The sequence below is a fragment of the Pundamilia nyererei genome, unplaced genomic scaffold (assembly GCF_000239375.1).
Source record: "Pundamilia nyererei isolate P.nyererei 1_Seehausen unplaced genomic scaffold, PunNye1.0 scaffold00080, whole genome shotgun sequence".
Taxonomy (NCBI): Eukaryota; Metazoa; Chordata; class Actinopteri; order Cichliformes; family Cichlidae; genus Pundamilia; species Pundamilia nyererei.
The window spans coordinates 260,146-274,970 of record NW_005187481.1 but is presented as its reverse complement, the minus strand read 5'-3'; the positions used below and the strand labels follow the sequence as shown (position 1 = coordinate 274,970).

Sequence of the window (14,825 nt, the reverse complement as noted above, 5' to 3'; positions counted from 1 at the left end):
AAGCCAGGGCCAAGCCAGGGCCAAGCCAGGGCCAAGCCAGGGCCAAGCCAGGGCCAAGCCAGGGCCAAGCCAGGGCCAAGCCAGGGCCAAGCCAGGGCCAAGCCAGCGCCGATCAGCAAGAACCCTGTTATCATGATTCCAAAAAGACAGATGTCTTCAATGGGCTCTCCCGAACCCAGGCTTCTCGTCGAGAAGAGTGTGTCAATTGCATTCAGGGACCAGTTGATCAAATCCATAATTCCTTTTTTAGGTTTTAGAAAACAGACTCTGAGACTCTTCCAGGGTAGAGGGAGAGAAGCAGACAAGACTAGACAGAGACATGAGAAAGCCAAGCAGGAAAGATAAGGGAAGGGAGAGGGAGAAAGTGCGACCGCCTTTGTCAAGAGCCAGAGATATCTATTAGTGGTTACAAACAAATTGTGAACTCATGTAGTGAAGGTAAAGTGCTACAGTTCCCTTCAGGCACCTATTGTGCTTTTCCTTATTTTGTATGATATAAACACTGCTGCAATGATTGATGCTCATATTACACATGGCTTCAGTTGAATTAATGATGCATGTAATTCATTTTTAGTCTTTATTTTGGCTCCATATAACAGTGGGGAAATTCATGTGTTCCAGCAGCACAGTCCAGAGGCAGATGGAGCATGAGGATTCACACAAAAGTTAAAATAAAAAACAAGAAATGTGCAGTGTGAAGGCCAAATTTGGAAGATAAGAAAAAAAGAATACTGTACAGTTATATATAGTATAGTTAAAAATAGCATACTCAGATTCAAAGAAATGCACAGCTAAGTAGGATAATTTTTTAAAAAGATATACAAAAAGTGCTGTGAAAAATCTGCTTTATCTCCTAGGACCTGTCCATGTGGACATCACATTTTGGGTTGTCTAGACCAAAATACTAAATTTTGCTCTATGAGGGCCTGATATCCACAAACGAGGACATTATACTGCCACTGTTCTATCGAAAATTAAAGCAAATGTCCTCATATGTGGATCTCATTTTTCTCAGAAACAAAAATCTGATTTTAAAAAATTCACGTAATTCTTTGTTTTTACATTCACCAGGTCCCAATCAGGCCAAATAGCAAAGAGAAATTAAAAATGCATGCCATGAAAGAGTTTGGGTCTTAGGAGGTTAAAACAACAATGACAGACTGTTTACAGGAAATTGAAAAACTGCGTATCTATTACTATCACCTTCAAGGGGCTCTCATATATAGGAGGATGGAAGAGTATGGCTCACCACTGGGGTAATGGTGGAGGCTACAGATAATGTGACCTCGCCAACAGCCAAGGCAGCAGCAGATGAAGGGTTGGCCCAGGCCTTCACGTATGAGGAAGACGAGAGTTCTTCTGAACGGAGGGCAGAAGGTGAGTTGGCAGCAGCCTCCACTGTGAGGCCAGTGATATGTATCTCTGATGGCAAAGAGCTGTGCAGCGTGGACACTTTGGCAGCAGAGTTTCCATAGGATGGTGAAGGGGGCAGGTTACTGGGACCTACTGGAGTACAGGGCAGAGGTGGCAGAAGTGGGGCAGTGACAGCCGGGCCTGCCATGATGGCAGCCAGCTTTGAGGGCACATTAACCGGCAGAGAGTCACAGGACTCCCCATGGGCGGATGTGGTGCGGACAGTGAGCTCCTGAGCTGCCAGCAGGGAGTGGATCTGAGAGGGACCCAGGAGGGCACTACCAGCTGTTGGGGAAGACACCTCAAGCACCTTGGATAGAAGAACGATAATCAGACTTTGGTTAAATATCTGAATACTGTCTTAAAATCAAGATTACAATTTTAAGTTTAAAACAGACATGAAGTTCTTACCTTCTTTGCGTCAGCATATATAGTGTATCCAGTTACACGGACTCCGTTGGAGGTCCCTGCAGCATCTATAGTGACTGGTAGCCAGCTGATGAGAGCAATTCCAGGAGATGGACCATGCTCCAGCTGAACATCCAGAGGAGCATCGGGGGGGCCTGCAGAGATTTAAAACATCACAGCAAAATAAAGAGAAGCATGTCAAAAACTGAACATAGGACTGAGTAAATGACTCATACTGAAAATACAAAGCTTTGGAGGAGGAATAATGTTTACTATGGGGACATGTTTCTACCAAGAAAGTTGCCATCTATTACTCTAATGGCCACTAGAAAAGCATATACCTGAAATCCCAGACTGAGGGCATGGAACTTAAGCAAATTTGAAGGATCATTTGGAGAGATGCAACTCAAATATATATCACACTGATGATTATACATTATATAGCGTAGTTCATTTCTGAAATCTTAAATACTATTGCCTGGCAAAACGGTACCAACTTCATATGAGTCCATAATTAAAAACACAAAGCATGAACAGTGACTATACTAACATACTATTGTTAGCTTACTTATTTACAAGAGTAAATAAATCCACAGGATCTTTGAAACCTCTCTTCCCTTCACTGTTAACATAATGTAGAAATCAGTAGAAATACTGATATAAAAATGATGCATTGCTTCACCCTGCATTTTCACACTGTCTTTATTTTGCTTACAGTCTTGATTTTCATCTTCATTTGGGTTGCCTGTACCAGCAGTACAGTCATGGGAGGTGTTCCCTACAATCATTAATAATGTAACTCTCTCACCAATTTGATGGGGACACGTTGCCAAGAGCAAAGTGACATGTACATATGATTAGACTTAAAAGTCTTAAGGAAGCTGGCTTGATAAATTATCTAGCCAAAGCTCTGGTAAGATGTTGCAAAGATTCAGGAAAACACAGACAAATAAAATGATTTGAAAGGTCTTGAGTTCATTATACAAGTTCAGATTAAATAATCATCTTACTGGATATATGCGATGATTTGTCTGAGTTTATAGAGGTATAGAATTAATCTGCAAAAACCCCCATCTTTGAGTCTGAACGAACCTTACATGTGTTGCATTTACACACGTCCATCTTAAATGCTTTTACCACGTGTGATACCGGAAATCGTGACAAGCCGTCAGAAAGATAAAAGAGTAAGTCCTGACCTGCCATCAGTGTGGTGAAGGTGATCGTTGCACTTCTGTGTTCACGTCGCTCCACGGGTAACTCCCATGGCGTGCGGTGCGGCCGTGCCTCCACTTTGACGGTGTACTGCAGGCTGGGCAATAGGTTATTGAGGCACAGCGAGTAGCAGCCAGCCTTCACCAGCTCACACTCCTCGTCATTCAAGGACACAATGTGCACATAGTTACTGTTGCTGGGCAGCCAGGTCAGGTTGGCATTGGTAGCGGTGATCCTCTCCACGCGCAGTTGCGTGGGCGCCACGGAAACGTCCCGACCGACCAGCATGCTGCAGCGGAGCTGGTCCGAGAGACCCTTCTCTGTCAGGCTTTGGACCGACACACGATAGGCCTTGAGGTTTATGTCTAGCCGCTCCAGCACTGCTTTGGTCTGGGCACCGAAGGGCACATTGAGCCGCAGCTCCTGGTCCACATACACATTATAGCTCCACACATTGCCCCACCCAGCCGGCACCAACGGAGGGTCCCAGCCGATGATGATACTCTTGGCAAGCTGCTTGATGAGGGTGAGCTTACGTGGGTAAGGCACAATGTCCACTCCCACCTCTTCCAAGTCCAAGTCTAGGCCGTTGGTGAGGGGGGCTGGGACAGCCAAGGCTGATGCTGAATCTGAGGGGGCTGAGGCAGGGCCAGAGGCAGGGCCAGAGGCAGCAGAGGCCTCTGTCCTCTCTGAGGTGCTGACACCCACGTGGAGACGATGCTGGTGGATGGCACTGTGCAGGCTGCTGTCTATCAGCGAGTTATGGGACATGTCCACCATCTCTGGGTGATGAGTGCTCATGACATCGTCGTCTGAAACACGTTCCACAAAGTTAGAGGGGACCAGCCCTCTCCGTCCGTCCATCAGTTCGCCTGAAAGGAGCCACCATAAAACACTGTCCTACAGACCGGAAAGTAAAGATTTGTAGATTTACAAAAAAAATGACAAGATCCCATACCTTCATAGAAGCCATCATCATCCATGTCTCCATATACATAGATGTATTCTCCAGCAGTGAGTGGTAGCTCCACCTCAGGATTGTCATTGGGACCATCATAAGGATTATAGCTGGGGGAGATAAAAATTTTCCATGAAATCGTTTCCATCACATACTTTCATGTTCACCAGAACAACCCCTGTGTTAGTTAATTACTTACCTGTATCTTGCAATAAACACCTGAAGCTTTGCTGCTCCTCTGCTGGCTGGGCAAGGTGCTGGGGCTATGTCAATGTCCAACTCCTCTACTTCACTGGCTGTGTCCACCTGAGAACAGCATGAACAGAGAGACAGTCACCTGACATATCTAAAAAGAACAGGCTAAAAGTAAAGTAAGAGCAAAGTTAAATGGTTTTTAGTCTTTAGTAATAAAGTAAATCTATAGGACTGCAGTTGCAATAAAAGTGAGGTAACTAGGATGACCAAGCACTGTGCTGTAAGTGCCACAATTTGCTACGTACACAAATCAAAATCTTCTGCAAGCTAACACAATGGTCCTGGAACAAGTCTTTCCCTATAGGTCAGATATCTTTCAAAGTTTATTACAGAGAGGTGTTTTAGAAGCTGTTTCTACTGCTTAATTTACTCCATTTATTGTTGCGGCTGACCTAAACAAGTAGATTTCTTTAGTGGAAATTCTTAACCTATTTTAGCCAGCATGAACTCTTTCTTCTGTATCAAGATGTCCTTTATTTTCTTGCCAAAAGGAGAGCACATTTCACGAGTATGATATGCTTTACACATTTTATCTTAAAAGGCCACAAGATAAAGCCATGCCTGTTTGGAAATGACTGCAAAGAAAATCACTTTGTTTGCGAGTGACTTTTTGCCCTTTTTATTGAATACAAACAGGAACAGAACTACTACAGAGCTAGTTAATACCTGGTATAAATGGCTACCTGCAAGAAATAACAGCACTTTTTAAGGATAATCACAAACAACTACTGTATACCCTTTATAATCCACAGAGCTGAGTGGATTATCTCACTAAATATGAGCTCTATTGATTGTATGCAGTTGAGTGACTGGATAAAAAGACCACCAGGCTGCATAGCATGCAGGACCACACACCGGCAGGACAAACATGCTAAATATTTTGGAGCAAAACCAAAATACTCCACTGGACTCTTCTGTTACAGTGTGCACTAACGTGAGATGACAACAAGTTTAAGGGGAGCTTTTTAATCCATTAAATCCATGCAAACAGTGTGGTAATCTCGATCTGCTTTCATGTGTGCCGAAACAAAGAAGGAGAATATCAGGATGAAGAGATGAAGTGCTTCAAACTAACCTATCAACCGTTAGGCTAACTTACTAGATACAGATGGTGGTTTTCAAATGTAGCAGCCACATTAGCTAATGGTGTCAGCTTTAAAACAACTTTACTGTATAAATATAAATTATATTTCACATAAGACTGTGTTGAAATTTCACATATTTATATCATATTAACATTAATATATGAACCATGTATAAAATAAACAAAAAAAAACACAAAATGCATGAAAGCATTTTTTCTGATTTGAGAAAAAAGTGATGTACTACACATCGTCTTCACTGCTGGTACCTCGTGAGTTGGGCTTGATTTGTGCGGACTGAGATGGGTGTCAGACTTGGGCGTGAGGTGCGTGGTCTCTGACTTGCAAGAGGAAGAGCCTGACTTGCTGACGCTGATGGTGGGCAGCTCTCGATGCTTGGTGACAGGCGATCGCTCCACCCTGGATAGCCCTGCAGCATGAGGGGTAGCCCCCATGCGTAGTGCAGTGGCCACATCTAGCAAGAGAGAGAGAGGCAGAGGATAATCCACTATCTAGTGAACATACATCAGCCCTCTTACTGCATAACCTGGTTGAATCCACGAGCAGCTAGGCATGTGAAGTCACTGGTTGACATGCAGGGGGCTCAAGGCCTGAACATGGCTGATTAAAAAGAGGAAGGAAAAAAAGTCCTATCTTCATCTGTCAGTGGTCACACTATAAAGACAACATTTTTCACACGAGGACTGTTAAGAGACTTAACGTGCTCCATGCTCCACACACTGACTGTCTCATGCTATGGTGAGAGTAACAGATCAGCTCTGTTACGGTGCTGGACTGTTAACGGTGACCGTGCAGGTAAGATGACAGGTCAACGCATGCGGTGCTTTTGTAACACTGTCCAACACATATTATGAGTAACAGAGACGGCGGGCATACCAAGTGGGTCATTGCCCTCGGGGCAGGAGACAGTGTCACCTCCCTCGAGACTCCAAAAGGCTATTTCACCTAGAGTCACCATATCCCATGAGCCACCAGTGCAGTCTAAAACACATGAACATTGTAAGAGAAAAGGGTTGGATATACACAGTAGGAAAGAGTTGGTCTAGATTTGCACTATGTATTTGTTGCTGCTGGGATTGAGGTTACATTATAACACACAAAGGTGGAAAAAGAGAGAACGTCACATTAAGAAGAAGGACTGGGTATTGTGTATTGTGTCCTTATTGTTCAGAAGTCAATGATAAAATATCTCGAAATTAAAATCTGGAGAGATGCATTCCTGATCATTATATATATGGATAATTTTAAAGAACTCTTTTCTATAAGTGGCTCAGTGCTCTTTACCAAGCCATCATCTGTGTCCACTACACCAACTACGATTCTATAACATGAAAGCAAAATTATTGTTAAACAATGATTTGGCAAATTATCTTGAAACAAGACATAGTAAGTCAGATTGTTTGATTTTCCTTTTGGTCATTAAGCAAGTGAAGTGAAGCAACCACTTACCTCGCTCTGTAGTCAGGCCCACCCCGTTGGTCAGAACCGACAGGGTGGGGTTGTTGAGGAGGCTAGAGCTGGCCAGGTCCACCTTTGAGGCCTGCATTCGAAACTTCTCCAACTCTTGGGACAGCAGGCCAAACTGTTCGCTCTGGCTTCGACATTTCTCCTCCAGCTCTCGTACCTTCGACTACACAGAAGGCAGAACCAATATAATGCACACAAACAGTGCCAGTGTGACTTGTGTGTGAGAAAATCCACCTTTCAACACTATTAGATGTGATGTCCTCAATTTGTTAACCAGGTCATTTCAGGTGGAACTGTGTGATGTGTTACCATACTTTAGGTTTCTTCTGGACACACTTTAACCTGATGTCTACAAGCGAATGAGCTTTGCCTAAGTTATCAGTACAGTGTGTGAATGTTGGGATGTGAGCAGTAAGGTGGATTTCTCCTTTTAATCAGCAATCTATCACCGTCAGTGTCCTGCAGAAACCTTCAATGCAATTAAATCAATTTCCTTAGAAACTATGGAAAAGCTTTTTATGATTAGGGCCACCAGTGTGTGAATGTGTGTGTGAATGGGTGAATGACTGAATGTAGTGTGAAGCGCTTTGGGGTCCTTAGGGACTAATTAAAGCGCTATAGAAATGCAGGCCATTTACTTTTGATACATCTGATTTCTTATGTTTATGACTGTTTTGAAAGATGGACAAATAGGACAACAAAATGTGGCAAACACAAATGAATGCATGAAATAACGTAATCCACAACGCAAATATGGGTTTCTGCAAGACAGACAATGTTACAAGTCCCTACATCATTTGTTAGAATCTGCAAAGACAAATGACAAAGACTGGCTGGGTAAATGGAAAGGAAAAAGGGAGGCAGGCAAAGGGGGAGGGGAAACTGGAGTAAAGTATTTATGAGGTGTTACATGTTGCTTCCATTTAACACTCGGCTTGCAATCACTTTTATGACAGCGGGGTAATTTGGCAGAACACTACTTGCTTCTGTCTTACTGGGTTTCTAAATGTAGCTGATTTCACTTCCGGTTGCGGTGGGAGTTTCCTGGCAGGCTGATCTGACAAAAGCCTTCACACGAAAGTGTCTGAACAACATTTCCTGTTAGTGCTCACCTACGCAAAGCCTGTAGTCGATTCTTATCTAGCTGCACTGAGCTGGGGGGTAATGAGTATTAAAACACTGACGCAAATCATTTGTAAAACCTCAGATGAATACTATCAGAAATTTACCAAATTTCCCGGAGGAACCCACCCGAGGGATTAATAAAGTTTTATCTAATCTAATCTAAATGGCAATGAGACTATTTGCGTACATGGAATAAGATTAAACAACCCGATAATTGTAGTAAGTGCTGTCAGTGCAGCTGGGAGTGATAAATGTGTTATACACATACACTAACCCCTAACCCTACACCCCATATGAATGACCTGATTTAAATGCAAATCGGTAACCATAAAAAAAATAAATAAATAAAAGAGAAACGCAACAGCCTCAGATGAGCAACTGTTCACAAGTGAAGCATTTCTGAGGGGCTGTTTTACACTAATTAATGTTGAATAGAGTTCCATCAATTTCAAGGAACTAAATAAAAGCAACTGGGGTTTTGGTGGTTCTAAGGACCAGGGCTGGGTGGAGGTCCTGTTGAGGAGAAGATAAAAAGCTCTTGAACACGAGGTTCAAGAAATACCTGCATGCAGTCCAGTGTACTCTGCTTAGCAAAAAAGGCACAAAGCACAAAGAAAAGATGCAAATGCATGTGTGTGAAGCACTGAAACTGGAAAAGACTAAATTAAATATTAATAGAGTAGAAACACAGCAGTCAGAGTCCAGGTCAGCAAGGAAATCCGCTCACAAGCCAGAATCACTAGAATGTCTCTCAGCCCATAGCAGCCCACACACACACACACACACACACACACACACACACACACACACACACACACACACACACACACACACACACCATAATCTAGCAAAAACTGTTTTTCAACAGAGTGAGTAAGGCTGGGTGTTTTGTTGGCAAGTAAAACATGGGCTCTTGGGAGGGAAAGAGACTTTCTCCTGTGATGCTTTGGTTTAAATACAGACAGAAAGTGAGAGAAACACAGCCAAGAGGAAGGAAACTAGGCATTTTGAAAACAGAGCAACTATACTCTACCAGCTCTCTCCGCAACACGAGCTGAGTCAACTCCTAGAATAAAATACACACTGCTTTAAGTAACAAACTCTTGCAGCAAAATGAACCGTGAGAAATAAGGAACACAGACAACAGGAATGTAAAGTCATCAACTGTGGATGATGACATTTTTGATTTTTTCCCTCCTTTTTTAGTTTCTTTTTTTTTAATGTTCAGCATCAGCAGCCAATCAGAGGCAGGGGGATTTCAACTGTCATCTGCTATCTGGATTCATTTTGAATTCTTACGCTGACACAGAGAGCAAGCACAAACGTCACAAAGCAGCAGAAGAGCCATCTGTTCAAACGGTTTTCAGGCCTACTAGACCTACAAAAATATAAGTACTTTCTGCCACAGCTTCTCAGCCAGGTGTTTAGATAAGAATAAAGATCCCAGTAAATTATAATTCCAGGCTTCTTTAGAAGAATGAATCGTCTTTTGACCTACTAAAAAAAGAATGAAATGTCTTTAAACCTACTAAAAACCTGGTGAGAATTTTGCTCTGTTTTAAAAGACAGAAACACTTTATTCAGTGAATTTAAGCTGAAAGGAATACATTAGTGTATGTCACATAGAGACATTTTTTCTTGTTACTCTTTAATGCTTCACTCTTTTGTGTGACACTGCCAGCTTTGGATTTGATCCTAAGTCCTCCTAAATGCTTGAAAGCACCTCAGGGCTATGCAGTCTGGCAGTACAAAAGCGTGGTCTGGCACAGAGTTGTTTTACTTGCTTTTGTGCTTCCCCGTGCAGACATAATAGTGTCACATACACTCACCTCCAGCATCTGAACCACTCCTTCATGCTCCCTCTTGGCGAATAACTGAGCCTGATGATTAAAAAAAACATTCAATTCACGGTAAACTTTCATCATAAAATTCACTTTCACAGCATAGCAAGCAGCACTGACAAAATTCTTTATTGGTGCCCAAAGGTTGCCCCCTGCTGGACAAAGTGCCCCATTTTTCTTAACTACACTGAAAGTAACCCACAGGCTATGAGAGCATGACTTTAGCAAGATCGAAACCAAAAAACCCCCCAAAAACTCAAGGCTGTATTTCTTACCCGCTGTAACCTTTTGATTTCATCCTGTTTGAACTTAAGGATAGCCAGTGCTTGCTCATGTTCCAATTCCAGCTGCTGCCTTCGCTCGGCGACCTCTCGCATATGCTGTTCAGAAGGAAAAGAGTTTATCAGCAGGGACACTAAGGAGCAAAACTGACAATAGCGCACCAAGCATCTGACTCAGATAGTACCTTTAGGACCTGCTCTAGGTTCTCCAGTTTGGCACGGAGTCTCTGGTTCTCCTCGAGAACTGAATTGCGTTGAGCGGTCACTTCAGAGAGATCTTCCCTCAGCTCCTCATTCTCAGCCCGAGTCTGGGAAATAGCAGCAGGTTATCCCATCATAGCATTAAGATTGGTTATCACAACTGTCAGTGATGATGACCAAAAACATGATTTTTATACACAAAATAAAACCTATATATCTCGAGCAGCGTCACCGACCTGGTCGAGCAGCTGTGCCTTCCTCCTGAGGAGATCTGCCTCCTCCTTTAGTTGCTCATTTTTGCCTCGCTCATCCTCAAGCTGGCTCTCCTGTTCCAGAAAAACACAAAACCACACTCATACAAACATGCGGAAATCCACGTCTACCCCTCTGCTGTCATTATGTCCATCGCAGCTGTGCTTTAAAGAGAGTATGACAGAAGGAAACAATGGAGCACAAGGTTCACTTACCAAATCCAGACATCTCTTCTGTCGCTTCTTTACTTCATGCTCAAGATTTTCACATTCTTTTCTTTTCTTGCTCAGTTCACTTTCCTGAAACAAGAGAAAAAACAAGGATAGTTACACTTAATCTTTAATTTGGAAACTCAGGTCAGGCTTTAAACTAAAACTCTCAAAATGCACATAATATATCATACAAAAACATAACAATAAATAGGAATCATTTGCATCATGTACATTTTGCAAAATGGGATACAATCCTTGCAGTTTCCATAGTGACCTCTGACAGGACAGCAATGAGGCATTACAAAGCTTAGCATCCTTTAATTATTCTAAATGCAGCTTACATGCAGGAGCAGCATAGGAGAAATCAGCTTATTTCACTGTGGCTCCAGGACCTCAATCAAGCATTACCCCTGTGTTTGTGATGTGGGAGCTACAGGACAGAGGCTAATTGCAGACCACCAGCAGCTGACTGGAAGAGACACTGTACTCTCACCAGGGATGACACAGCAAGACAATAAAGATAATTAAACTACAACCTGTGCTCTGATTTTCTTGATTGTGTTTGAGTTGCGTTCTTTTGAAGGCCTGACTAACAGTCACATTACAGCTGGGAAGCTAAACTACCACATCTGATTGTACTGTGTGGAATTCAAATACAACATGGTCACATTACAAAAACATTTCTCACTGAGCTTCATTGTCACACTAAATGTCTTGTCTCCATGGTGATGACTACCGCAGGTATCCTTTGATTCACACTTTTGTTCCTTTGTAACTTCCATTAGAATATTTAAAACAGCTATGCCACACATTATAAATATGAAGAAAACAAGACTTTTATTTTGAAAAACAGATGCAACAATGTGACAAGGAGGGGAATTTATTCTTCAGCACGTGGTCCTTTTTCACTCTAAAAATAACGATATTAGCAAGATCATCCTTTCAGAGAATGTTACCTGATCAAAACAGATTAAGTTGCCTGTGTCACTCTGTTAAACTAGAAAGATCACAAAAATTCTTTCAAAGTTCACAAAGTTCAAGCATCAATTTGACAATAAGGGGGAAGAAAATAAAGTTTTGTAAAACATGGACCCAACATCTATCTTATTTCACTGTTAATTATCTTATTAGGATAACACAACTCATAACATAATATGATACTTATTGCTTTTTTTGTACAGTCCCAATCAAAAGTTTAAGACCAGTTGAAAAATGGCAAAATAAAATCATATTTTGCATGGTTGCATCTTAACAATGTTCAAAGTAGGGCTTCAACATGCAACAAGAAGAAATGGGAGTGAGAGAAAACATTTTTTGAGCATGCAATTTATTGAATGAAACTGGCTGTTTTACAGCTGATCAAAAGTTTCCCATATGGAAAAGATATATATAAATCTTATAAAGTTTGTATCTGTCTTGTGTGAAACTTGTATGAAAAGCATACAAGAGTGAAAACAGATGTAAGATCTGTGATGGCCAAACCCGTGGCCACACTCTAAAGTCGGTAACTTTTGTATTTTCATTCTTCATTTGAACATAGTAATATATTTTAGTTGCCAATAACTTTATTGATTGGTTTGGATACATTGGTTCTATTTGTAAGCACGCACATTTAGTTTACTTATGTATTCATACTACTTCATTTTCTTTGCTTTCTGACTAACCTTTGTCTTTTTATTTCTTACCTGCCATCATCCCTGGTAGTTGCTGGACAAAAGTTGGTTTGGGTTTGAAACCATTAAATATGAAGAAAGATAATTGGACTACACCACCACTTCCTGCTGAAGGGGGGAATGTGTGTTTTCTTTACTTTAAAAAAAAAGTATTTGTATTTAATTAAATATTTAGGGTTTAATGGGGTTTTTTGATTTTCTTCTTTAGTGTTTAGTTTATTAACAAACTAGATTGTACTGCATTGTTTGTGATTTATGATTGTGTTTGTTTGTTACCCCCTCATGTGTCACAATGGTCTGATCAGCCATTATATATACCCTTGTATGTCATTTCATGTTTAGGTCAATTATGTATGTTTGAGCAGTCATTTGGTCTGTTAAGTTTGCAGTTGTTGCTGGAGTTCAGTTTTGTTTCTTTGACCTCTTTTATGAGCTCAACATTTATTACTCTTGTAAATATAATTTTTGGGGGTTAAATAAATGGAAACTATATTTTTCTAATAATTCCTGGGACTCCTGTTTTTCAACTCGGTCCATCACAAGATCCCTTGAAAAATTATATAAATGAAACTTGTATGTTTTGGATACTTACTAAAACAATATATGAAAGTGATGAGAAAGTGGCCACTTTCATGAGTAAATCATATAAGTTTTTACTATTTCTTTTCCATATGGGTTAGGACCACATGCCTAATCTGTGCAAAAATGTGGATTCATTGTCATTTTCTGTCAGGTAGTCACGTCAGGTAGTCACACGTTCAAAAAGCCTTTCCCTTTTTGAACGTGGTCAGGTTGTTGAACTGTATAAGTAGGGTCTCTCGCAGCGCGCCATTGCTGCTGAGGTGAGATGCAGTAAGACAGTCATTTGGAATTTCTTAAATGATCCTGAGGGTTATGGAACAAAAAAGTAAAGTGGAAGACCCCAAAAAATTTCAACAGCACTGAGCAAGAGGATCCAATTGCCTGTCTGTCAAGACACTGGACAATCCTCGACCCAAATTAAGGCTGTTACTGGTGCCGACTGCAGCCCTGCAACCATCAGATGGCATCTAAGTCTGAATGGCTTCAAAAACAAAAAATATCTTCAAAGGCCTTGTCTCCTTGAATGGCACAGAACAGTTTGGAAGAGGAATTATCAATGAAATCTGAGTTTCTGTCACATCAGCCTCCTAAGACAGTCTCCAAGAAAAGAAAGGCTTGTTTGCTCTATGGCACACAACTGCAATGTTTAAACTTTGCTAAACAACACGAAAAGAAGTCCGGTGAAACCTGGAAGCACCTCCTTGGTTCAGCTGAGACTAAGATGAAATTGTTCGAGTCAGGACAAACACAGTGAATGCACAGTCCTGCCATTAACACTCTGAGATGAGTGTGCAATAACAGTTGAGCTGAATGTAAACATTATAGCCAAATGTTGGCTGACAAAGATGACTCTTTGTCATCCTCAGTCTTCTGGCTGAGGAGGAATAGTCCAGGCTGATAATCACACGAGGCTTCCCAAAGAAGAAAAGAGTGAAAACCATCACAGGGACAGGAATGTTACCCAACTTTAAACCAATAGCTTATCAATGACATATTTTCAAAAAGGTAGCAGATAGCAGGTTTAAAAATGTTCTCTGATGAATGGCAGAACAATCCATGCAGCACTTAAGGAATGTTGGTATACTGACATATTAAAAGGTAAAGTGAAGTAAAGTTTGTCACTTGTGTGAACACGTGACACATGCACAAGTGACCTCCACAAACAAAACAAACAATCACACATGTCATGTAATCATATCTTGTGGGGACATCTAATTGACATAATGCTTTCCCTAGCCACTTACCCTTACCATAACCATAACCCACTTGTAACCCTGTCACTAAAACCACATTTTGAGTCTCAAAAATGCCTTCAGACTTGAGGGGACTGGAATTTTGGTCTCCATAAGGGCTGTTCGTCCCCACAAATGTGTGTGTGTGTGTGTGAACACACACACACACACACACACACACACACACACACACACACACACACACACACACACACACACACTTGAATAGCAATACAATACATCACCACCAAAGTCAGTACAATAAAACCAATCATAAAAAAACAACATAAACCAGAGAGTAAAAGAGCTTACAGCCCAGGTATTTACCTTCTAAACAAATAAAGATATCTGCACCAGTAATTGACACAGAAGATGATGATGATGATAATGAAGGAAATTCAGCATTTAAGGAGGACCTACGGCCAATGTGTTATTAATTGTCATGGAGTTGTACGATAAAAACTGTCCAACAATAAAATACAACAGAAAGCACAAATATTCAGATAGACCATGGCTCACTAAGGGTTTACAAAATGCATGTAAAAAGAAAAATACACTCTATAGGGAATACCTAAAACAAAGAACAAAAGATGCTGAAAATAAATATAAA

The 14,825-nt window shown here is 41.2% G+C and overlaps 1 protein-coding gene across 18 annotated transcripts in view; it reads right to left on the bottom strand.

The window, feature by feature from the left end:
* tspoap1 (TSPO associated protein 1) overlaps positions 1 to 14,825 on the bottom strand; it is a 75,280-nt gene that overhangs the window by 13,250 nt on the left and 47,205 nt on the right. For 13 of the 18 annotated variants that reach the window (XR_001290433.1, XR_001290434.1, XM_013912060.1 and 10 more), the window contains 16 exons: positions 10,732 to 10,815; positions 10,501 to 10,590; positions 10,249 to 10,371; positions 10,058 to 10,162; positions 9,771 to 9,821; positions 8,975 to 9,007; positions 8,504 to 8,524; positions 6,799 to 6,979; positions 6,226 to 6,330; positions 5,598 to 5,803; positions 4,191 to 4,297; positions 3,992 to 4,101; positions 3,018 to 3,905; positions 2,163 to 2,189; positions 1,825 to 1,976; positions 1,250 to 1,723 (listed from right to left, as the gene is read on the bottom strand). Coding sequence is in view for 16 of the 18 variants with exons in the window: in XM_013912060.1 (XP_013767514.1) it covers positions 1,250 to 1,723; positions 1,825 to 1,976; positions 2,163 to 2,189; positions 3,018 to 3,905; positions 3,992 to 4,101; positions 4,191 to 4,297; positions 5,598 to 5,803; positions 6,226 to 6,330; positions 6,799 to 6,979; positions 8,504 to 8,524; positions 8,975 to 9,007; positions 9,771 to 9,821; positions 10,058 to 10,162; positions 10,249 to 10,371; positions 10,501 to 10,590; positions 10,732 to 10,815 (2,757 nt within the window). In the remaining 2 variants the exon portion in view is untranslated. The remainder of the gene's footprint in view (positions 1 to 1,249; positions 1,724 to 1,824; positions 1,977 to 2,162; positions 2,190 to 3,017; positions 3,906 to 3,991; positions 4,102 to 4,190; positions 4,298 to 5,597; positions 5,804 to 6,225; positions 6,331 to 6,798; positions 6,980 to 8,503; positions 8,525 to 8,974; positions 9,008 to 9,770; positions 9,822 to 10,057; positions 10,163 to 10,248; positions 10,372 to 10,500; positions 10,591 to 10,731; positions 10,816 to 14,825) is intronic. The other 5 variants (XM_013912062.1, XM_013912069.1, XM_013912061.1 and 2 more) reach the window with 5 other exon arrangements.